The sequence below is a fragment of the Mesocricetus auratus genome, unplaced genomic scaffold, assembly GCF_017639785.1.
Source record: "Mesocricetus auratus isolate SY011 unplaced genomic scaffold, BCM_Maur_2.0 Super-Scaffold_100004, whole genome shotgun sequence".
Classification (NCBI taxonomy): Eukaryota; Metazoa; Chordata; class Mammalia; order Rodentia; family Cricetidae; genus Mesocricetus; species Mesocricetus auratus.
Window position 1 is genome coordinate 29736028 of NW_024429189.1, and position 26291 is coordinate 29762318.

The 26291-nt window shown below is 40.2% G+C and overlaps 1 protein-coding gene across 7 annotated transcripts in view; it reads right to left on the bottom strand.

The window, feature by feature from the left end:
- Positions 1 to 24317, bottom strand: part of Rbms1 (RNA binding motif single stranded interacting protein 1) — a 210195-nt gene extending 185878 nt beyond the window's left edge. For 3 of the 7 annotated variants that reach the window (XM_005068999.4, XM_021226578.2, XM_040745436.1), the window contains exon 1: positions 24091 to 24316. In XM_005068999.4, coding sequence (XP_005069056.1) covers positions 24091 to 24165 — 75 coding nt within the window. In that variant the 5' untranslated portion in view covers positions 24166 to 24316. Of the gene's footprint in view, positions 1 to 24090 lie in introns of all 7 variants that reach the window. The other 4 variants (XM_005069002.4, XM_040745438.1, XM_040745435.1 and 1 more) reach the window with 3 other exon arrangements.
- Between the last annotated feature and the right edge of the window lie 1974 nt (positions 24318 to 26291).

Below are 26291 nucleotides of genomic sequence, written 5' to 3' on the forward strand. Positions count from 1 at the left end.
AAGAAGGACCAAAAAGAGAGATTTCTATGAAAGTATCAAATTTTAAATTAGTGTTTTTCAGTCAAGGAGAAAATATTAGTTTAAGGGAGATATTTTTAAATTTTGTAAAAATCACAATCAGCTGTTTTCTATATCATAAAAATACTAGAAAAAAAGTGTTTGAAATGCTTATTTTCTTGGGGAAAAAAACAAGCCAGTAGAAATCCATAAATATGTGTGGATTGCAGTACTGTACACTAACTACACAAACAGGTTCAAGCATGGTCCAGGCACACTTAAAGATAGTTTACCCAATGTTTACTTAAAGAATATTTGGAACAACTAGTTGATCTATTTTAGTAGCTGACAAATGGTACTCCAAAGTTCCTCCTTCATATCCACAAAGACCTACAACCCCTTGCCCAGGAAATCCTTTGTCTAATTCAATACAGACTTTCACATGTTTTAATGAAAAGTGGTGGCCAATTAGCTATTTTGAGAAGTGGGGAGAAGGATCTATAACGTAGAGAAATTGAAAGACAAAACCTTGTTTATAATACAGACTCTAAATTGCGAGTTTCAGGGCGCGGATAGAGGGAAGCTAAGACTCCACTTTATACTGAAAAGTTACACACAAAGGATAATCTTTTAATAGCTTGAGGTGCTCTGACATATGACAAGCAAAAATGCCCCAAATTCCCCATTTCAGAGCAGTAGACTTATATATATATAAAACAGGCAAACTTTTTATCTAGCAGCTCAAAGCTCTCTATTACCATGCTTAACAAATTTCCTCATTTTAGACAACAAACTAGAAACCAGAGGCAGAAACAGCTGGAGTCAATGGCTCCAGAGGCCTAGAGTGAGCTCAGATCATACTTGTATAGAGTCAGGCTTTTGCCTTTCTGTGTCAGCAACAGAGCCATGCTTCATTTGGGTGCCAATATGAACTATTTTTCAGAATTACAAAGCCAAACATCCCAGAGAAACTGACAGGAAAAATACTTCAGGGAAAACTCAATAGGTACATTAACATATATATATTTATTTTCTGAATGACAGAACTATAAATCAATCCCTTATGTATTTCCACTTTCCTAATAAAATAAATAAATCAACTTCATTGTATATTTTCTTTCCTATCATTGCCATCAATGCCAAGGAATCAACCCATCTGGGCTAGCTTTAACTGTTAAGTTGGTCGAATCTAACTTCTTATATACGGCAGGAACTGATGGGTCAGGGTTTTGTTTCATTTTTATCTGTAACAGTCGACCAGCTCTTTTTAGAGAAGCTTGGAAGGAGCACACAGTAAGTATTCTTTTGTATTTCTTTCCAGTATTATTTTCAAACAAAATTCATTTTGTAATTAATTAAATACAGTCTCCTATGTTGATCTCAGCTTAAACAAAAATACAGGGAGCTGAATGATTAGGCTCAGTTGCAAACGAAAGTAATACATCCTTTGATAGTCAAAGAAGTAAGTCCCTTTTGGTGATCCCTATTATTCCTATCATTAGCTTCCGTGGGGGTTTATTTGAATAAAATAAAATCCTGCATGCACTTAGAATTACAAATCAATGTTCTACATTCTTGTTTATGTTAGGAGTTCCTTGGATGGTCACGTGAGCATGCTGGCAGTCTTCTGGCAGGGCTAGCATAAAGGGCCGTTCAACCATGTTGCTTAATTGTATATAGTTCAATGCTAGGCAACTCTCCAAACCTTATTGTAAACATTGCACGAGGTTTGGAAGTTCTGTAACACAATGGAGTTCAGGCTGTTTACAGTTAACTTCAAGTGACAGTTCACTTCTCTTTAGGGTTTTATACAGTGTTTTCCATGATTAGTGCACATTGCTTTGTCACATAAAACAAGCTGGTATTTAGAAAGTCAGCCTAATGCTATGCTCTCAGGGTGTCATTCTCCCCCCAAGTGCACCGAGTTGGTGCAGTGTTTTGTCTCAAAGCTATGGAGGAAGGTAATCTATTACAGATACTTGTGTTGAGGTTGGAAACAGAACAAAACCAATGAGGATTTCTGAGCATTGGCTGCACAAAATGGAATTAAGTGTACCAGCTATTATGTTAGAGCAACCTCAAGATTTTGTTAATTTGATGGAATTTATTATTTTAAAGTATTTGAAGAAAAATTCCAATTCTTATACACTCTTGAACTCCACACTGGCTTCTGAGCTTTTGATTAAGAAGACAGAGAACCACAGGATAAGAGGTAGTACATTCCTACCCTTGAGTTTAGAAGAATGCAGCTCATTTACTGTTCAAAGGACACTGTTTATACATTCCAGACTCCCATCTTATAATTGCACCAGGGTTTGTAAAAAGGAAATCTCAGCAGGGCAGCAAAATTATTCAAAGCAATAGCTGCACATAATTGGTATAAAATACCCGAACAGCCTGCTCAGAAAACCCTTTTTCAGCAATGCAGAATTACACCCCTCAGCTCTCTTGCAATATTCAAACAGTTTGACTACTCTTCTGGAGCCTAAGTTTTTTCTGTCTTTCATTTTTATAATGACTTTTTATTTTTTAATTAGAATATAATTACATCCATCATTTTCCCCTTCTGTTTTATCCCTCCAATCCCTTCTATGCACCCCTCTTGTTCTTTCTCAAATCCATGGCCTCCTTTTCTTTAGTTGTGGATATATATATATACATATACATATATATATATATGTATATATATATCTGTAACATACATATATATGTATCTGTTACTTGTATGTATATGATCTGGGAGCTGACCATTCAGTATTGGATAACCAATTGGGAGACCCTTCCATGAGGAAGATATCATTTTATCCACTCATCACTCCCCAGGTGCCCTTAGTTGTCTAGGGTTGAGGCCTCCCAAGCTTTCCCCCTTCCATGTCTCCATGTCAGCATGTCCTTTGTGCTGTCAACACTGTTTAGGTCTTGTTAAGGCAACTATGTTGATAAAACTTCATAGGTGTAGCCTCTCTGACATTTCTAGGAGACACAATCTCAGAGCAAACTTCCTGTTCCTCTGCCTCTTACAATCTTTCCATCCCTTCTCCAGAAATTAAAGTGCTGGTTTGTTTTTTGTTTGTTTTGTTTTTAATTAAGGTAGCCTTTCAAATGATGAGAAACTTGGATATAGTGATCTAATTATAGCTCAGCATAAAAAAAAATACCTACCTTTATTAACCATGTACTACATACACGAAACGCTTCTCATTCTTTTGGCCTATGCATTGAGTAGCCAACGGCTTAGGATCATTGTCATCTTCATCAGTTTTTTTCTTTCCCCTTTGCATGTTGGTCACCAGCATGTTTAGTAATTGGAAAACCTGAAACCGCAGGATCTACCTCCTGATTTCAAAATGGATTCACAAAAATTAAATCAGGAAGTCCTGGTGTACATGGGTTTTTTCTAGCCACATATGTCCCATGCAAGAGCCAAATGAGGCTAAAACTTAAAGCTTTCATCCCTGGGTCAAACCAGTCCAACTTCAAATGCTTAACAGTCTCCAGAGGTTAGTGACAGGCAAAAAATGTTCTTATCACTCTGAAGCTCTGCTAGAGAGAACTGCACTGACTCTATGACTAATTACATAAGAAGTTCTCCAATGCCACTTTACAATGTCACCTCAAAATACAATGCCAACACTTGTTTGGTGTTTTACTGTGGGAAGCAAGGCACAGCTCAACCCACAGCTAGTTTTCTTACAAAGTTATCCTTTCTTGATGGTGACATGCCCATCAAATGCTTTGTGCACAGTAGGTTATTCACTAACTATGTCTTCATGATCCTTGAGCAATAAATGTGCCTTAGGTGCAAGTGTTATTTTGTAGATGTTACAGTTGGGACTGGGCACCGTAGAGTGTCTTCTTCTCTGTGTTGTGATCCATTGTCCTTTTCTGCTATGAGAAGTTTCTTTGAGAGGGATGAGAACGATACTCATCCATGGGTATAGGATAAATATTTAAAATGTAGCTGGGGATTATGCTCGTTTACTAAAATAGTAGTTGTAGATTCTCCTCCAAGACCCATGCTTTCACTAGGCCCAGGTACTGGTTACCGACAAAGCGTGCCACTATTAGACCCTTAGTGCTACCATGATACTCAGGTTGCTGTTCCTGTGCATAGGAGTTGTAGCTGGTTGAGACTATAATTTGCTTCCCTCCCTTCGAAGTTTATATGGTACCTACTGGTATGAGCTTTTTCTTTCTTTACTCAGATACCTATCTTACAGAATCCTATGAAAATTTTTCAGTGTTATTTATGTAATAATTTTATACCTGTTGAGCTCTATTAGTGTTTATCTAGTTACTGTAGCAACAGGTAACCTGCATCTGTGTTACGGAAGGTAGCTTTACCTTTACATTTTCATAAATCGATGTAATTTAATTATGTGTGTTATCACATGTAAAAGTATGTTTAAATTGCATTCTTGTATTATTATCATCTCAAGAACTCAATTAAGTGAACAAAGACCATTATACTCACTTGAAAACCACACTAAAGAAATACGAGTCACAAAGTGAGGCCGGTGTATTGCAAATGGGGACACCCTTCAGCACAGCCTATCACTGGACAACAGGGGTCACTGGGTTTCTGGCACAATCCCTTCAAAAGACTAATGGGAAGAAGGAAAGTAGCAGCATCTTCTCGCTTAAAGTGACATCTGATGTTAGATGTCTTTTTCAGGGAGACTCTTTATGTGTTTAAGATTGATGCAAATGTCATTTGATAGAATTTTAGCAGTGTCTCCACACTGAGATGAACTGGGACTTGGGAAATTTCATTGCTGCTGTTCTTTTTGGAAGAGGAAAAAAGAATCTCATGAAATCAAAAACATCACCTTGCACAATTAAGATTGAAAATCATTCTTAAATTATGATTCCACAGCCTGGGCAATATATTGAATGCCAGTTAAACATAAACACAATAGTGGCTTGAGTAGTAAATTTTTTTTATGGTTTTTACGAGACAGGGTTTCTCTGTATTGTTTCGGAGGCTATCGGTCCAGCCCGGCCTCGAACTCACAGAGATCCGCCTGCCTCTGCCTCCTGAGTGCTGGGATTAAAGGCATGCACCACCACCGCCCGGCCCAAGAGTAGTAAATTTTATGTCAGCTTCACACAATTAAAAAAATTCTTCAGTATGTACAGCAAGAGATATTTTAGAAATGTGTCACGATAAATATTAGAACTTGATCTATTTTTTTCTCAGTATGTGTGTATGGGGGGGTAGCTTGTTTGGAAATATACTTGTCATGTGTTTGTAGATAAGTCAGAGCAGAGTACAAGTTGCAAGAGTTGGTTCTCTCCTTCCATGAAGGTCTTAGGGATCCAACTAGGTAAAGTGAGCACCTCCACCCTCTGAGGCATCTCTCCAGCCCAGACCTTTCAAAAGGCAAAAATCTCAGATCTAACCCTGATGTTTAAAGAATAGGCTAACTAAAGTATGGTTGGAAGAGTTAGGCAAGTAGCAGGCTCAAACAGAAGAGGAGCAGTCAGGAAATGGCCATGGGCTATACATGCACAAAACAGTTTTCATTTGCAATACAGAAATTACTTCATATTTGCAATGAGATATGCTTCTTTACAAAACAGCCGTGAGCTTTGTGTCATTTACTTTTTTTCAGATTTCTGAAGACTTTAAAAGGGAAGATAAAATATTAGAACATTCATAACAGGTTCAAAGACATCATCTTCAAGATGATCTACATAACATACCATTAAGCCAAAGAAAATGAACAAACAGCTAAGAACTAAAATTATTAGATGCCAGAATCTTGGAAAAAAGGTGAATATAGCTAATATTTTATGTCATATTTATATCATATCTGCCATGTTTTCTTCCATTTGTGTACAAAGTAAATTTCTTATCTTCATTCTTTGTAACCAGCTGCCTACTCTAAAGAGCAGCTAGTGTGGGAAGGATCGAATGTCCAGAAAGCTACATCACAGAAATGTACATTTGCAACCTAAGTGCTTTTTTTCTTTTTTAATTAAGGTAGCCTTTCAAATGATGAGAAACTTGGATATAGTGATCTAATTATAGCTCAGCATAAAAAAATATACCTACCTTTATTAACCATGTACTACATACACGAAAGGCTTCTCATACTTTTGGCCTATGCATTGAGTAGCCAACGGCTTAGGATCATTGTCATCAGTTTTTTTCTTTCCCCTTTGCATGTTGGTCACCAGCATGTTTAGTAATTGGAAAACCTGAAACCGCAGGATCCACCTCCTGATTTCAAAATGGATTCACAAAAATTAAATCAGGAAGTCCTGGTGTACATGGGTTTTTTCTAGCCACATATGTCCCATGCAAGAGCCAAATGAGGCTAAAACTTAAAGCTTTCATCCCTGGGTCAAACCAGTCCAACTTCAAATGCTTAACAGTCTCCAGAGGTTAGTGACAGGCAAAAAATGTTCTTATCACTCTGAAGCTCTGCTAGAGAGAACTGCACTGACTCTATGACTAATTACATAAGAAGTTCTCCAATGCCACTTTACAATGTCACCTCAAAATACAATGCCAACACTTGTTTGGTGTTTTACTGTGGGAAGCAAGGCACAGCTCAACCCACAGCTAGTTTTCTTACAAAGTTATCCTTTCTTGATGGTGACATGCCCATCAAATGCTTTGTGCACAGTAGGTTATTCACTATGTCTTCATGATCCTTGAGCAATAATACTTTTTAGAAGGTAATAATTAGCACTGTTAAGAAAAAGAAACAAAACTATCCATCAAGAAAAGTAGTAATAAATAAATTTAATTTTCTTTACATATTCTTTGCAGAACATGCCATTACTTGTTTTGGATTGCCTAAGTTTTGCCAGGATGCTTTGTAGATAGTCTTCTGTAACCATTCCTTCCCCACCAAGAATGAGTATAGCCTGTTTCCTACACTTAACTCATAGCGTCACTTATCTCTTGTCAAGCAAGGATCTAGCTTAACAACCTATAAGTGATTCTAAGAAACAGACTTTCGAAATGCAGTTAGCCCTTTATTCTTTTTTTTCAACTTTCAAAACAATTGTTTAAAATGTTAAATAATAATGCCTCATATGTGTTACCTGAAAAATTATACTAAATGTTTTCATTTTAATGCCCCTCTATTGCTACATACAAAAGCTACACAGTTGGCTGTCTGTATCTGAGGGTTCCACATCCTCAGATTCAATCAACCATAACTGAAAATATTTGGGGAGAAAAACAACAAACAATATAATAAAAATACAAATAAAAACTAATATGGTATAACGATGACTTCTACATCATTCGCTTTGTAATGGGTAGTATAAGTAATCAGAGACGATTTCAATACTATTGGAAGAAGTGTGTAGGTCATATGCAAATACAATGCATTCCACTCAAGCAACCCAAGCAGCCCAGACTTGGGTATTTGTTGGGGAGAGGTGCCTGGAACCCACTCCTACAGAAGCCAAGGGACCACTGTACTTGGTTTGTTTTTGTTGTTGCTTGAGAGGCATTCTTGCAGTGCTGTCTACCCAGGGTCTTGGATCCCTGAGCTGAACTGAGCCTCCTTCCTGGGTCTCCTGAGAAATTGGAATATGGATACACACCACTACACCCTGATGAACCAACTGCATTTACTTTACAATAGTCATCGATCATCTTGTCCTTGTACTTTATAAAGAACTCACATGTGTGACAAAAACAAAGGAGCTTAACAGCAGTGATCTTTGTAAGGACACAAGGATTGGACCTAACGGAAAAATTCTGTGCTGGTTACACCACTTAGGTAACTTAGCTTCAGAGCTCAGGTTTAGTCTGATCACGTGTGCTTTTGAAGTAGATGCATGCCATCCACACAGAAATCTCTTGGAAGCTCCTGTTTCTCTTAAGTAACCCAAAAAAGCTCATTAAGTACCCAAGTAATTATAGTAGGCGCAAAAATATTTCTTATATTTAAGACTCTTTCATTCTTGTTGGGCATTGGAGGCAAACCTATAACCCCAGGACTCCGGAGGGTCAAGAGGTTTAGATTAACATCAGCTACCTAACAAGACCCTGTTACACTAAAAGAAAGGGGAAAAAAACCTTAAAAGCATAAAAATGATAAATTAAACCCATAAAATATATGTATAACTTCATAATGTTTTATGTTCCCAATGTAAATAGATTTATTATACATATGGTCTTAATGAAGTGAAAGTAAGATAAAGAAAAAAATTAAATGAATCAACCCATGTCCCCCAAGTTTTTCCGTTTCCTATGTATAAGGTTTCATTCTTCAGGAGTGTTTAGGCACCCATGGAGAAATGTTGTGAGGAGAAAGGACTGGAACTCGCAAGCTAGGAGGTCAACTGGCTGAGAAAGGAAGTGTCCCATAATTCAAGGGAGGAGCTGGAGAGATGACTCAGCAGCTAAGGGCACCAGGGTTTGAGTCCCAGCATCCACATGGTGGCTCAATACCCTTTGTAACTCGCTCCAGGAGACTCTTCCACCCTCTAATGGCTTTTGTGGGTGCTGCATGCACTTGGTACACAGGAAAACATACTGGCAAAAACCAAAACACATGAAATCTCATAAAAAACATTAGTTCAAAGGAATGTCTCCATCTATTGATCTGAACTTTCACTTGGCTTGCAGACTTTAATTCCCTCTTTGATTATGTACATTTCTGACTCAGACAATGTACTCAAATTCTAAGGTGGCAAGCATGACTAGACTTCACAAAGGAAGATTAAATAAAGAAATCCAAATGCAAGGCTACTGCTGTGTTTCAGAAAGATTCAGAAAAAATTTATTTACACATGTATACAATTAACACCAAAATCTCTTGATTCCACGTGTTAACAGCAATCTCCTCTATTTTAACGCAGAAGACCCTCAGCCCAGGGAGTCAGTGACTACATAATAAAAGGTTCTCTCAACTGTCTACACAGGAGTGCTTCTCCACATCCTTTAAACACTGCAGTCTGCCTGCCCATGATACATGTCAAATAACAGTGGTCTGCACAGCTTGGCTCTATTACAGATAACGGGATTTGAAATTGCTCCACAGCCCTTTCTGACAGTTCCCGGAGCTTCTAGAGTTTGCCAGTTATTGTTGCCCACATTTCGAGAATGACGCAAAGTCTGAGGCAGAAGATGCTCAAAACAGTGAAAAATAAGCAAGTGAAAGTAATCAAAATAGCCACAGTTGACTCACTTATGTCATCCTTCGAAGATGAGGGTCAGTCGAACATAATAAACTCGTCTTTTCCAATGAACTTCAATTACTGCAAAAAGATTTTCCCATTTTTATTCATCTCTAATTAGCCTTTACTAATCAGACCTCCTGATGGTCCAACTTCCAAATTATACGTTGTGCCAAAGAGTCAGTGGCCTGTAATAATCTTGACGCATAGATACGAACTAAGGAGGCCTTGGTGGATCTTTCGGTCATCGTGGAAATGATGTTGCTCCTGTCTACTTAATATAACCCAGCCTCTGTATTTGATTCCCCTACTGCATAGCACACAGCTAGTTTGGCATATGGAGGACTTATATCCAAAGAGCACAAAAGAAAAGCTGTCTTTGTCTTTCGAAGGTTATTCATACACCTAGCTAAAACTGATCCTGAAGTCCTACTGCAAGATAGTGTGTCTTGGGTCACCTTCCTTTCAACCAAACACTGTATCTTGTGAGAAAACTAGAGGCTACTGTGTAGTGGCTGACCTAAGAACATGCTTTCCATTGGGAAGATGGCAAGGAAACTTAAGAGATAGAGGAGGGGTTGTGATTGTTGTGGACCACGTGAGTTAAATAAGTCACTGATGGCAGTAGAAACAAGTCAGGATGAGGCAGTTTGGGGTCTACCTTGCAAGCATGAAAACAAACCCCCTTAGGAACATGGTTAATAAAGAACCCAGAACCAGGACAAGCACACATATAGTCCAGGACCTATAGAGAGGATGAGTAGACCCCACTATAAACTTCTCAGCTACTCCGTAACAGGACAAAAACCCTTGACAAAATCAGAGTTGTTCCAGAGTCTGGCTCCAGCAAAGTAGAAGTGCCCATGCTGGTAGAAAGAAGTGAGGCAATCCAGCCAGCCTTCTCTGCAGGATGACGTCAGATATCAACAACTACTGATTCCTGTTGACACGGGCTCATGACACTTGTGATCGGTTTCCTGGAGTGATTCCTGAAGCTCACATAATGTCTCCTTCTTCCTTCTTGGACATGGCACTTGAGCTCAGACCCATCCCTGAGCTCAGGCTCTCTTGCCACCCCTACCGCATGCCTCTCTAGCTTTTCCACTCTGTACAGCCATTCTTGTCTGCAGAAGGAAGCCTTGGACCAGATGGTCCTCAAGTTCCTTCCAATTCTAGCATTTTGTGGTTCTTGGATGTTATAAATTCCCAGAATCATAAATCTTAAAGTTGAAAGGAACTTCAGAAATCATCTATTCAACCACCCATTCAACCTAGGCCAGAACTAATATGCTTTGAAGATTCTACATGGTTGTTTTTGGCTGGCTGACGATGGCAATAATCAAAGCTTAAAACTTTATAAGGCAAGAAAAACATATATGTAAAGTTTTTGGAACATCTAAGAAAAGTTTCTGAAAGAGGTAAAGCCCAGAGAGCAGCATGATCTATTGTTCAGAAGTTACTACTGAAGTAGAAACCCCAGATTTTGTTTTCACTCTATCAGACACCTATTTAAAAGAATCATAAAGGATGTCAAAAATTTTCCAAACAAAAATAATTGAGTTCTATGTATTATTATGCCCATATAGACATGCATAAGATGTGGCAGCAGGGTTTCAGGACCAGACCAAATAAAGCCTCCAAGAGAAATCAGGGCAAAAGGAGGATATATCTTGGGTAGAATAAATGAGCAATTCAGAGGATGCCATTTGCTCTTAAAGGATAAGTGTCCATGGAAAGCTGCCTTTTAAATATAATCTTGACTCTCGGCAATCAATATTATTCACTCTCTCTTCAAAGAAATTATTTTAGTTACCGTTTATGCCAACAACGATCACACTATACATTTTTAGATAAATCAGTAGATGCATTTAGTCAACAAAACTGTTAAGAATAGCCTTCTGTAGCTCTCATCACTTCAAGAAAAAAGTCATCACACCTGCAGTAGTATTGATTTTTTTTCCTTTCTAAAGGGGTTTCATATCATTTTAATTTCTAACATTGTAGCACATTTCTTTTTGAAGGAAAACTGACAAACTGATACTGAAATTTGTAAGGAAATGTAGAAGGCTTGGTTTGGTTCACTGTAGCACAGTATACATGTTCAGTATGGCTACAGTAATTGAGACAATGAAGTATGGCACAAGGCTAAATGTGGAACCAAACAAGAATGCAGACACACCCCACACAAACGCAATCACTTGACTTAAAAAGCAACGCCGACATTCACTAACGGAAAACGTCTTCTCAACAAATGGTGCCGAGTCATTATGCACCCAGATGGGAAAAATGTTGAGCTTATACATATGATATACAGAAACTAATTAGAAATGGATTGCAGAGCTGAGTTTGGGGAACAAAGTAATGCTTCTAGTCAGAAAGAGGAAACTACCCCGGTGACCTCAAAGCGGCGGAGACTGCCTTGAGACACCAAAGGCAATGATCATAAAAAACTGACAAATGGGCCGTCATTAGGATGAGGGACTTCCATTTATTAAACCATGTCAGAAAGACAGAACAGGAAAATTGAAAATTAAGAGATACCCTCATATATGTCCAATGAAAGATGACTTCCAGAATATATTTTTAAAGCCCACAAAGCAATACAAAGGCAACCCAGTAATAAAGGAAGTGAAAAGTGGTTGTATGCGATGTGTATCATAGGCCAAGGAAACTGTTAAACTGCTATTTTTAAAAAGTGACCAGAAAACTTGAATCAGACTTTATGAGAGGACACTAACTAAGCGATATGTTTTATGACAAGCCAGACAAGGTGACTCGTACTTGAAATTAGGAGTTCAAAACCATCCTAAAAAACAGAAAACAGCCAGGCGGTGGTGGCACACGCCTTTAATCCCAGCACTTGGGAGGCAGAGGCAGGTGGGTCTCTGTGAGTTCGAGGCCAGGCTGGACCGACAGCCTCCAAAACAATACAGAGAAACCCTGTCTCGAAAAAACAAACAAACAAAAAAAAAAAAAAACAGAGGAGGAGGAGAAAAGGAGGGAGGAGGGAGGAAGAGGAGGAAGGGAAAAGGAAGGGCCAAGGAGAGAAGGAGGGAAGAAGCAGGGGACTACTAGCCAGCAGGACAGAATAAAAAGACTGAAAACACCAAGTATCCGTGAGAGTGCAGGACAGCTAGCTTTCTTGTGCTTTGCTGGCAGAAGCTGTTAATATCTACTAAAGCTGAACACACGCATTCCCACAACCTGTAATTCCACTATTAAGAGTAATGCATTGAAGGCACGATACGAACAACAATAATTATAGCAATTTAATGCAAAATAGCCCCAAACTGAAATAATCCAAACACCCATGAATAATAGAATGAATAAATAAAACATAGTCTATCCGGGATAGACTACAACATGGAATAGAACCACTTCAGTATAATAACACCAATGAGTCAAACCAAAACAATGATGAACTAGAGAGGACACACTTAAGAGGAGATAGATGGTTGAATTTTATTTTTAGGAAGTATAACAACAGGTAAACAATCTTCAAAGGCAGAAGATGGATGATGGGCTATGGGTGGAATGAGGACACTTTGGGGAGCTAGAAATGTTATGCTGTCACCTAGGGATCTGTCATGTGACTATATAAGACTACTTGTTTAATGTGTGTGTGTGTGTGTGTGTGTGTATAAAATTTCACTGTACTAGATATTCTATCTCAATGCAAATCTTTAACTAATCATGTTATCTCACTGTGTTGCAAATCATGTCTTTATTACATATTCATACTTTTCAGGGTATGACACAATGCCTACTCTGTAGGTGTTTGTCCAGTTTAATTAAATTGGCCAGCTAGTTCCATGTATACGATTTCAACTGGATGATTTTTATATAATATGCTAGCATTGTGGAGAAGAGATGTAGCTCCAGTATACCCTATATATATATATATAAATATATATATATATTTAAATATATGGTTGTATTTCCCCCATAAAGGGAGACAGTGGTATTTGCATATTGAAAAACAAACAAAAACCCCACTTGCTCGGTTTAACTAGGTTAGTATCTCAGAGGCAAAACAAACAAACAAACAAAAACAAAAACAGGAAACAAAGAAAGGTGCTGTGGCAGCCCTGGAAAGCTACTGTTCATCAGGGCCCAGACACAGATCACTATCACAGTGCACTTATCTCACATCCCCTCCCAGCCCCAGTCAAATCAAATTCTGTAGCCTTAAAGGATGCTCCTCGGTCCACCCAGAGCAGCTGCGATGCACATCTGAATTCTGTGACAGACACAGATGAGGATAAGTGTTACCTAACATCATCTCCAACTCTTCTTTTTTGGGGGGGGGTCTGATTTACATAAAAAAAAGAAAGTCAAAATCAGCTGGGTGGTGTTGGCACGCGCCTTTAATCCTAGCACTTGGAAAACCGAGACAGGAGGATCTCCGAGGTTGAGGCCAGCCTGGTCTACAGAGTGAGTTCCAGGGCAGCCAGAACTACACAGAGAAATCCTGTCTCAAAAAGAAAACAAACAAACAAACAAAAATCAAAATCAACGTTTAATTGCTATTAAAACAAAATCTGGGAAACTGCTACCAAATAAGAAACACAATGTTTTAAGTTTTTTCAAAATTAAAATAGGTAGAATTCTTTTGTAATTATTTGTTGAGTAAATACTGAAATACTTAATAAAAATTATTATATGTGGCTTTAAGTTTTACTGTTGACTAAGAAAAACCTGTAAACCTGCCATTTGATTATGCATACTTAAGTTATAATCTCATTAAAAATTTACGTTTGTCATTAAAATAGTTTATAATATGATAATCTCATGTATCTTTTTCAAAGTTTGACCTCACATCAATGCTTGTGTAACACTTACAAATTACCAATTAAAATTGTTTTTTAAATTTCCACATCAGAAGAAAACTACAATTCAAAGAGTAACTGTAGATTGCAAATTCTTAGTCATAACCTGTAGCATTAAAGCCTTTTTGTAGTAAAGATAGGTGGGCACACTGGGTGCCAGATCTGGGCAGACCAAGAGAAAGCAGCTTCCCTGTGTCTTCACGGTGGGGTCTACCCAGAGCACCATACCTGTCATTTGCTCAGAAGTCAGGCCACAGTGGCTCAGCTCTTAGTGTAGGAAGAAAAGCTGAGGGCAGGGATTGAGGGAAAGGCAGGAAGGAAACCCCTCAAGACTGCCAAACATTGGTTTGCCCAGCTCTTGACACTGGAAGCTAGTGGGGCCACAGTCCACAAACAAAATGCCAAGAGGTCTTCTGAAGCATGGGCTCTTCCATTCTTTGTTCTCCTTTCAGGGTCGGATTCTTGATCTGTGCTCCAAAAGGGAGATGCTAGGTAAAAAACTAAAGGAAATACAAGCACATAGTGTCTCAAGAAGGTTCACAGTTCTCCCAGAGTTCTGAGCCCTCCAAGAACCAGGGTGAAAACAAAAGAAACAATGGAACTAGATAGTTTGGGACTTGGTGTTTGTTTCCTTGTTGCAGTCATGCCAGATTTGCTTTGTTCAGGTCAAAAGGCACTAAAGGATGAATGGGGGGCTTTAAAAATGAATCAATATGAGCTGGGGATGAAAAAGACTATCAGTACTCTGCTTGGGGCTGCTATTTTTTTAACTGGGAAGAAGTTAGCAAACCCGAGATCATCTTAGTCTAGAACAAGAAAAGTGGAGAGTGAAGAGCCTAGGAGTGAGGAGGGCCCCCAGGGCTTGATCACAGCTGGAAACTCCACCATCAACAGCTGCTCTTGCAAATGTCTTACTTATCTGATATCATGAGCCACATCTCTCATCTTCTAGAAGCCCATTCCACTGTCCTAAAAGATCAAAGTCCTATTCTGGAACTCTAAACCAAGTTACCTCCACTCCTGGAGAAGGTAAAGATGAGCCCCAGGGATTCTAACTCTTAGCACTCATCCTGTTCTCCAAGAAGCATCCTCAGGCTGGGGGTTGGATTCTATGATGGAAGTAGTGTAGACCTGTTAGTGACATAATGTAGATTACTTGTACAGGTTCACATGGGTTGGGGAACTCTACTTTTAAGAATGACTCTGTGAAGGATGTGAGTTTCCAGTTTGGGGTCACCAATTGGCAAGGTAAATGTGAATAAAACTGATTGTATGGCTGGAGAAAGAACTCAGCACACAAACGTGAAGACCCAAGTTTAATCTGCAGAACACAAAAAAAGAGTTGGACATGGTGGCATGCATTTGTAATCCCAAGGCTGGGGAGGAAGACACAGGGGGATTTCTGGGGCTTCCTGGTCAGCCAGTGACCCTAGTCAGCAAGCTCAAGTCAATGGCAGACCCTGTTTCAAAAGACAGTATCTGAGGTCATCCTCTGACTTTGGTGTACACACACACACACACACACACACACACACACACACACACACACACACGAAATTCAACTCACATCTGGATAGCGATGGCTCATACCTTTAATCCCAGCACTCGGGAGGCAGAAGCAGGCAGATCTCTGTGAGTTCAAAGCCAACCTGGTCTACAGAGAGAGTTCCTGTACTAGCTCCATAGCTGTAGAGAAACCTTGTCTCAAAAAAACAAAAAAGAAAAAAAGGAAAGAAAGAAAGGAAAATAAATTAAGTCGTATCTAATCACCAAACAAACCAAACCAAATAGAGAATGAAGACGATATCCATCAATTGTCTAAAAACCAATTCTTTCTCTTTTTTTTTAATAGAAGTATGCACATGATCACATGAACTTTCTTTTAAGACATGCATGTTTAAAACAAGGGAATTAATTAAAGCTGTGCTATGTAGGAGGCCAAGAGCCTTTTAAGAGTATTGTGGTTAATAACTTGAAAGTAATTTTTTTCTTGAAAATGTTTATTTTCATAATACCCTTCATTTTCGTTTGATGACAAATCCAAAGCACTCTTGAGAAGAGTAATGTTAACAGTATTACAAATTTCTAATAAAATTTACTTTTCTGTATAACCAAACACTTTACCTGACACCTTATAACACAAACTATAAAGATATTTCTTGTGGTTCTATGGGTAAGCAAACACTTACCAGAAGATCTCTTGTGCACACATGTGAAATCATTAAAATTGGGGGAAAACCCACAAAAACAAACAAACAAACAAACAAGAACAACCTAGAAGGGGATGTGCATACTTGAGGCTAATATAGACGTAAGCTTATGACATGAAATTTATTTTTGGTAACCTTTCCTTTCCCCTCAGGAATCTCAGGTTAAAGACAGTAGCCAGTGCAGGCATCTACCCAATTGTAACATTCTAAATATTCAACTTTTCAACTCCTAGGAAGTAAAACTGGCACTTTGTAAAATGAGCCCACTCTTGCAGAGCTGAAAAATTAGTCCTTCAGAACAGTGAAATGACTTATGGCATCTATGCAATGATCTCATTTTATTGCATAAAAACACTTCCCTGAAATCTCTTTGTCTAGGACCCAGGAGCCCCAACTGTATAACACATGTCCAGGGAGCAGCCAGAGGAAGGATGGATTCTGGATCCCATACAGAGGCAAGCGGAAGACCATATGACTCGACAGCATTTGGTTCTATTTACAGAGGCGAATAACAGCTCATTTTTAAATAAAGTTAGATATTGACACCATAAATGACTGTTCACAGAAGATTAGAAATAATTTTGAAAAATCTTTCAACAATGCCAGCTTACACTGGACGTCATCGGTGCCTAAAGTGTAGGCGAAGATCTATCTATTTAGGAACATCGAAAACCCCAAATTTGTTTTCTTCCTTTTTTCCTAAGTGTGGCTAATGAGCTAGGAGAAATAAACAGTACTTTAAATAAAATATAACAATATAAATAACATTTCTGTATGCCTATTATGTCATCATTTAGAGATTACATTACCAGCTTGCCCACAGCAATAATAGGTTGGTTGGTTTAGCAGGGTATTTGTAAGCATAAAACTGGAAATAATGTAAAATAAAGTAATTGAGTGTGGAATTTTGAGGGAAGTGTTAACATAAAGTACAACAAAATGTAATTCTTTTAAAATTGGAAATGCCCTCAAGAGAATTATAAGGCAAAAGAACAAAATAAGATAAAGCTGATGATTAACTCAAGAAATTTCCATTCATTTATTTAAAGCCCAATGTCCTTCCAAAATTCTCAGATTAGTTGTAGCTTCTTCTGGAACTCTACTTTTGCTCACAAAACACATGTAACTTTTTAATCCCATGTACCTTCTCTGTCACTCTGTCACCACTGGCTGAAATGCTGTTGTCCAAGTGTGCTGGTTTACAACTATCCTTTTTTATTTCTTACACTATGCCTGTCCTGTCTTCCCTGGTGTTTTGCAGCGTACTAGAATCAGGGAGCAGACAGCCCACTGCTCGTGTCAATTGTAGAGGATGAATCCTGGGTTCACTCAGGAACACAATAGATGGGCAAAGTGTTTTACTCTGTTGTGAGCCTTACAATTTACCAACAGGCAACCAGCTGAAAACTTAACCTAATTTCAGGATGCATATATTATGGCCATGTAGGGCATCATGTACCAGAGGATGATTTTGCATGCTTACAGTGCCAGTTAGCCACATATTAGCATGCATGCAATTTCTCTTTGAGAACACATATTTTTAGCCATTATCCAAAGGACTCTCCTTGCTCATCATCTTCTAAAATGACACATGCATCCATTTAAGATTTTGCTAAAATATAACACAGGGGAAACAACAATGCTCACTATACTAGATTTGCTATGACAAGAGGTCAAAACACCAGTGTCTCCTTTTCTAATCCCTTTTTGTTTGTCTCTCATCATTTCAACATGCTTACCTTCTTGTGATTAGTCAAATAATTAAAATGTCCATATAATTATGGTGAGGAGACTAGCTACATTAAGCAAATATAAGGAATTAGATTTTGGATTATGATTGGTTGGTTGTCTGCATGGCAATTAGATTTGGGGTACATTCGTTTCTTGTTGGCATGGCTACCACATTCCCTTTCCATTGTCCCTTCAGACCTACTAGACTCAGGCATGTTCATTTTCCAATATCAAATCTGGGTGTGCATGCATATGTATGTGTCTTCATTTGTGTGCATATGTGTGTGCCTATGTATCTGTCTGTGTCTGTGTGCATATGTCTGTGTGTGTACGTATGTGTGCATGCATTGTGAGTGTCTATGTGTGTACATGTGTGTGTGTCTGGCACATGCTGTTCTAAGAGACTATTTTCTGTGTGTCACATGGCGAAACTCCCAGTTGTATCATCTAAAGAATGTTTTCATGAAGCACTGCCAAGTTCTACATCTTCCACTATTTATTCATTAAAATGAGATAGCAAAGAAACAAGAGCACTTCAATCTACCCCGCACAACATCCCTAAGTCCAATGTTCAACTTTTGAATATTTACCTTGATGTTACACCAAATATTATGGTGCTGCATTTAAATAACTCACATCATTCATTGTGTTTAAATAAGCTGGTTTTCATTGAATAAAGTTCCCTCACTTGAAGACAACTTGATATATTCTCTGGTTATTTTTATTAAACCATCACAATGAACGAGATAAAAGCTATATTTCTGGATGTAAGAGCTGGATAGACAAACGCCAAGTTTAGGATTACACAGTGAGAAACAACTATGACTCTCGGCATTTCAGCCTTAGTTTATGTTAGCTAGTTGCTATTACTAGATGAGTAAATGCTTTCATTAAGGCTGAACTATACTTCAAAAAGGAATGTTCTGGAAGCTTAAGCAAAAAAAAATTCAAGCAAGGTTGGTAAAAGGGATGGGCTGATGACAGAAGCCCAGAAGGCTGCACTGCCAGGTCACTGTGTGAGAGCTCCTTAATGTACCACAGTGGCATTTTTGCTAGCATCCATATTCTTTATTGTAGATCACCCATGCACACATCCAGAGAGAGAGAGACAGAGACAGAGAGACAGAGACAGAGAGACAGAGAGAGACAGAGGGAGGGAGAAGGGAGAGGAACTTTTGATGGCATAAATTATTGACCATACCAATATATAATTCTTTCTAGGGTTCTTACTAAATCACAAATCATTTCAAAAATTTCACTACAGAAACAAAGTAAAGGACAATACAAAGCACACTGTACTCTGATTTTATTAGAAAATTAGACTGAATTACATTTGTAGATTTGTGTTTACAAAATTTCTCTGACCTAAAATAACTTTGCATTCCCCTTTCCCCACCTGCCCCATGAATGACACTAGTTCATTCAGCACCTACTGTTTGGGAAATCAGGCATGGAACCAGGGGAGCCGTGGTGCCTTTGAAGAGGGGTTGTGACACTGTGCTTGGAGCAAACAAACCAGTTAAACCGTGAACACCCAGCGGAAAACAAATTAGATAAGAAAGCCCTCTCCTTTATGAGAATGAACAAACTCTTAGCTGCTCATGTCATTTTTATAGAACACTAACTTCTCCATTCTAGATAGATCTTTTTTCATGTATCTTTATTAGATAATATGATACAGAAAAAAACTACGATTTGCTTCCTTGGAAATTTGTCCTTACATAACATGAAAGGGGATATTTTCTACTTAGCGAAAAGATCTATACCTTTAAATTCTATTACCCATCAGGTTAGCTGGAATAACTTCAGAGTTTCAATAAACCATTAAGCAAACCACAGCCACAGTAGCATATTAGTAAAAGTCTCCCCCCACACACACACTTCAAATGTACTACATAGACGTCCTCTATATTTGAATTTGAACCCCAAACCAGCACTGCCAAAAACTGGACGTGTATCCAGAGTAGTGACGCAAAAGGATATGCTCCTCCCTCGGACATCCTCCCCTACTCTCTTCTGGTAGCTTCAGGTTCCATTCTCAACAGAGATAATATGTGTCTCGAATTTGCATTCTGCAAAACTCTAAAGATCCCTAAAAGAAAGGGTGCTACAATATGTGACTTCATCTTTAACATTTCCATAACCTTGAGTCTTTCTTTCCGTATCTAGATACTCAAAATACACCACCAAGAAAATCAAGTTCATGCATCAGTGTGAAATGCTTACATTTAAGCAACTTTTACTTAAAGGCAAGTACTTCTCTTTTTTTTTTTTTTTTTTTTTTTTTTTTTGGACAAGGGTTCTCTGTGTAGCCCTAGCATTACTGGAACTTGCTTTGTAAATCAGGCTGGCCTCGAACTTAGAGAGATCCGCCTGCCTCCGCCTGCCACCATGCCCAGGTAAAGTAGGTACATCTTAAGGTGCAAAGCACCCATGGCTTGTTACAGCTGCACTTACACGTGTAAGAATCATGACCTTAGGTTCTAGAAGAATCAGGTTGTTTGGCACAGCATTTGTTGACTACAGACAAATAACTGTTTAAGAATCCAATGAAATGACTAAGTGTCTGAACGAGGTCGAGTTCAGAACTGTTTTGTCCCTGCCGCCTTTATTAGTGTAATTCCAAGTTACTTTATTATCTCTCAGGTTTTGATGCTGAATTAAGATACATTCTTTGGTATCCATTTATTCAAAAATCATCTTAAAACAAAATTACATTTTCCTTCAGGAATAAACATTTCAGTATAAAGTATTTCTTTAGTACAGAAAACAATGTTATACACAAAAATACAAGCTTTTGATATATTTTAGAGAACTATATACCAAAGGTATATAAAAAAGATTATATGTGTCATGATGCCTTCAACTGGTACAAAATATCCAGAAAGCAATTTAAATAAAGAAAAACCTGTGCTTCTCCTTCTTCAAAAGAGGATTACGTATTGTACCCCATAAACATTCAAACACACACACCAGCACTAATGCATGCTATAGTGTCCCTCAAGTACACTAGCCTGTACAGACATGAAATCCCTATAGCCATGGGCTGACAACCTGTACATACAAATCTTTGCATTAAAATGTTAATTAATTTTTCTTTTTACTGAACAGCTAAAAACTGAAGCACAAGTTTAACTTTTCATAATATCACCTAAGTCACTGAACATCTGGAATGGTCTTCAGAACAGTGTGTGCCTTTGTTTACAAAGCTCCATCAATGGCTATTTCAGGATGAATGTGCCAGGTGATAAAATAGACCTGCTAGAATAAGACAGCACTGACTGAGAAATAAGCCAACAGAACAAACAAAACCACCCCACACGGGGTAAAATCTGGGTACTTCAGTCCCGTGTCACCATAGGCGAAGGCATAATGGAAATTCTGTCTCATCCATCCATGCCCAGCCTACTCAGTTGCCTCACATGTAGATGCTCCATGTAGATGTTACGTTTTCTTCCTGTCAAAACTCGATGCACACCAAAGCTGCTGTGGGCTCCAAGTGTTATTTTCTTAATTGCAAAATGAAGAATTGATGTATTTTATGCGAGCATCTTTCAAAACAAATTTGCCCAAACAGGCTGTGATTAGATTAACACAAGAAGCATTCACCACATGCAACTTTTGAAAGTGTGGTAATAAAACTCATTTTAAAGTACTTTTTAAAATCACCTCTATTCCTCTGATGAAATGCATCAGATCCATCTACTCTTTCATGATCCAATGAAACCACATCTGCTTCATAATCACAAATTAAAGTCACTTTTTAAATGACCAGACCACTCCTTATTTTTTGACCCCGCTTTCAAACGGAAGTTCACAACAGCTGGGACTAGATAGCCAAACACGTCAGTGTACTTTACCGAGATGTATTCTATCTCAAGAAGGTCAGAACACACTCAGGCAAGCACCAGCCCTGATGTAGACAACAGATTCTCATGCTTGCTATCAAACTAGAAACCAAACAAAGTCCCCATGTTTCTTAGTGACTTTCACTGCCACCATCTCACCAATGACTACAGAAAGGAGAAAGGGAGGTAGGTGGATGTCCCCGCCTCTGACTCTGTTGTCTAAAATCTGCATCTGGTCCCTTTGTATTTTTGGAGATGCTCCTTTCTGAACTAATTATGACACCTTTACAATAGGGAGTTTAGATTTAATTACCAAACTTTTAAAACATCGCTTTATATAGGTCAAGTGAGGACGCACCTTTCTCCCGAAACAAAGGGATTCAGGGTAATAGGATTTCAGATTTCACAGGAGAAACAGCAAAATATGCCTTGAGACTGTCATTTACTGTAACACAAATCAATATTAAATGCTTTATGCAGGAAGCACACTTTCAGAAAATGGGCCCTAAAGCTTCCTGGGATCCAGCCCTAATTACTCCAGCAGGCTCTTGCCGTTTGTCTCTCTCTTCAATTATTTATAGGGCAAAAAAAGCCAAATGGCATTGCATTAGCTATATTAAATGCTATGTACTTGGTTTCTAACTTACTAATGGTACATAAAAATTACTCAGGTAAATGTTGCATAGAAACATGACTTTTTTTTTCTTCTTCACCTGAATGTGTGTATTTATTATTCATGGAGTTAAGTGTTGAATAGGCTGTCCTTCAGGCACCCAAATGCTGCATAATTTAAATAAGTGCATTAAATATATAACACATTTAAAAGGTAGCACATTGATTGCGTTACAAAATTTCTTCGAACAGCTTCAGTGCAGCAAGCATCTCCCTCAAGTTCTTAAAACAATGGCATGACAACCACATAGCAACTGTGGTGTTCTCACAGTTGCTAGTGCCTTACCATCCTTGGTGATCTAAGGCAAGAGGGAATTATGAGGGAGCAGCAAGGAGGCCGTTGAGTGCTGAGAAATTTCTGGCCTCTGCTGACAAGTCCTTTTCACATAGACAAACACTATGGTATGCTGTAGGTACAGGACAACTCAGACCACACGCACTGAAAGGCAGGAGGCTTTCAAGGTTGAATCATAGACTCTTAGTACCAGGTCAGAAATGCCCATCTGTCTCCAAGTAATTCCCTAAAATAAAAGTGCACACACCACATCCATACCTGATGCTTTTGTGATCTAGAAGGGCATACTAGGTGTTAACTGCCAAAGGAGGCTAGTGTACCCACCAACACCTTTTGCCTTCCGTAATTGCGGCAGATGTTTCCATGGCGGTAAAATGCACTTTCTGTGAACCCAGATAATTTTTAAAACTAGTTTAGGGGGTGGCATGGAACTGTTATCGTAAAAAAAGCATAAGCCCATCAACAAAGTACCCGGGGGTCCCTGGAAAGCCGGCCATGATTTCTATGGCTACATGTCATCAGCTCTCCTTACCCCAGAGTGTGCCGAGTCCACTTTTGGGCAGAACTGGAAACCACTCTGCGGTAAACATATAAAGGCAGTTTAAAAAACCAACAAAAAAGAAAAGTAAATACAAAGTCACTTCTTTCTACGCGTCGAGATCTGCCCATTGTCCCTCCTACGTAAGCTACAGAAAAGATTAAAAGGGACATCAATGAATGCGGAATGAACTTTGGCCACTTTTCTACCCAAAACACCAGCGTAAAAGTGGAAATCAGTAACCAGGTGAAGTGCCACACCGCACAAAGATCAGAGGCAAGGGGCGGGCGCGCAGGGCCCGAGGCGGGGAGGAGACGGTCCGGCGCCCTCCGGCCACATTCGTCGCGCGCGCGCGGGAGCTGGAGGGGAATCCCATGGGGCGGGGCGGGGGGCTGTGCGCCACTCCCGAGGACCCCAGCGTTATCGCCCATAGGGCGAGGCCCTGGAAAGGTCGGAAAGCCGTGCCATCAGCAGGTCCAGCCGCGGGCCCCAAGCGTCGGCCGGCCGCCAGCCCTAGCTGGACGAGGAGTGCCTCGAGGCCGAGAGACCCTCCCCTCCTCGCCGGCCAGGAAGGGGCCGGCGGTCCTTTCCTGTCTAGTCGCTCCCCCCCGTGACTCTCTGTAACCCGATCGCCGGGATCGGCTCCCCGGGAAACCGCCGCCCCGCGCTCAGCCCGGCTCTGCCCAGGCCAGCGCTATAGTTAGCAACCCCAGCAATTGCGCCCGGGGGCGGCGGGGTCGCCGCGCGCCCCTCCCCAGACCAGCCCGGCGCGCGCCTCCGCGGTCCCCTCCTCCAGCGACCCTTCCCCGCTCCTCCTTACCTTGGCTTGCAGATACTGGGGGTAATAGTAGGTGGCGTACTGAGGGTACATCTGCTGTTTCCACACTTTGCCCATGAAGCTGGAAGGAAGCCTGCTGTGCAGGGTCGCCGACACTTTGGGGTTTCCAAGTCCCAATCTCTCTCCTGCCTCTCCCTTTCCGGAGGCGGCGGCGGCGGCTGCCTCGGCGGCTGCTGCTGCCGCTGCTCCACCTCCCAACCGGGACCAGACGACGTCCTCCTCCTCCACCTCCTCCTCCTCCTTCTGCTCTTCCTCCTCCTCCTTCTCCTCCTCCTCCTTACAGGCAGTCAGAAAGACACTGCAGAGCGCAGAGGACACCCCGGACAGGGCGCTCCCAAGGAGTTTCCTCTGGGAGTCCGACTGTGCCCGAGCTGCCAAGGGCTGGCGCGCTGGCTGCGCTGCGCTCCGGGAGCAGGCTGAGCCGAGCTAGGAGTGATCAATACAAGTGGAAACGAGCTAGGAGTGATCAATACAAGTGGAAAGTACGGCGGTGGCGGCTGCTCTCGGTGCCAGGCGGCATCTGGGGTGGGTGCGCCCGACAGCGAGAGGGGAGAGGGGCTGGCTGCCGAGGCCGCGGGGGAAGGGCGGTCGGGGGCGGGGCTTGGGAGCAGCCGAGCCCGGGACCCGCTGGAGGTGAGGGCTGACTTTCCAACCACTCCTCACCTCCCAGGCTCTCAAGAAGAGGCACGAAATCCTTGGGAGCGGCGATCGCTTTGTGTCCGGGGTGAGAGTCGGTTTGGTGGATCCTGCTTAAGAACTGCCCTCTAGCTTTCCCGAGTTTTTAATTTTTGTAAGGAGGAAGGGAGGTAAAGGGAGGGAGGGATAGGAAATCAGATTAATCTTTCACTTCCCCCCAAATCCCCTGACTGGTTATTTTCCCCCCACAAAGGAAAATCCTTTCATGCCCAACCACAAAACTGGAGCCAAGACACCTGGGTTCTATTCCACCCACACACCAGGTCACAGCACTAATTTTCTAAGTGACCTTGGGAAGGTTAGTGTCCTTCGGTTTAGTTCTCCCAGATGTGATATCATGCTCTTTGCGTAGAGAAGACCACACACACACACACACACACACACACACACACACACACACACACACACACACACACACACACACACAGCACACAAAGTCTCACAACAAACTGGCTGGTCCTTCTAAGGGGAAGATGCCGAAAAGAGGCAGAATGTTATTAGAGGACACAATATAGACATCAGCGTCTCCCTGCCTTTTCTAATGCTGCCAGACAGTCTGTCAACTCCCACTCAGGAGCAAGGAAACTCCCTGAGTTTGGAATATTTTAAGGCCATTTTGAAAGTCACGCTGGCATATTGTTGCAGTGTGCTTCGGTGACACATAAAATCAATCTCTCTGCTTCTCTCCATCTCCTAATTGTCTCAACTCTAGACAGCCCCAGACGAGCAGCGGTTCAGTTCACTACATAACTGGATATAATTTAATGGAGTTAATTGGTCCCTGAAGTTGCCTGCAGAAGACTTTTATATTCTAGCTTAAAAAGAGACAATGTGAAATGTACAACAGGATGGGGAAGAAAATGTCCCTAAGTTGGTGTCCTTGCACAGCTGATAAAAGGCAAAGAGAAAAAAACATTTATTGAGCAGAACTCGGTTGCTTTGCTTTGTGGTTTTTTTTTTTTTTAGTCACTTCTCAGCACACGGTAAATCCAGAGATGCATGATGTTTTTCAATAGTCACATCTTTATATGACTACTTTTTAAGACATTCTTCAAAATTGATAAGACAGAGAGCTGGAACCCTTATCTTTATATGATTTAGACAAGTTTCTAGGCCATACATTTTTTTTGACAAAAATGAAATAGATGCAGTTCGTGTGAACACAATTCCGACATGTCAGGAGGTAGCTCATGTACGTCCTTATTCATCCATATAAAACCTCACAAGGAAATTAAATTTACTTCGTTTCTGTCACATGCTGGGCACTGTGGAGATTAATGCCAACCTACAGGTCAGAGTGGTGCACATATAGCCTAACTAGGTGAACTAAAAATGTTCTTCATATTGTTTCAACATGAGAATGCTTTGATTTTTTTAAAGTTAAAAACTCACTGCCCTGATGTATTAGGGGGCCCAGGGAGACTAGGAATAATGGTTTTAGAGAGGTGACTGACTGAAGAGAAATAAGTTGAGAAAGAATTCAGTAG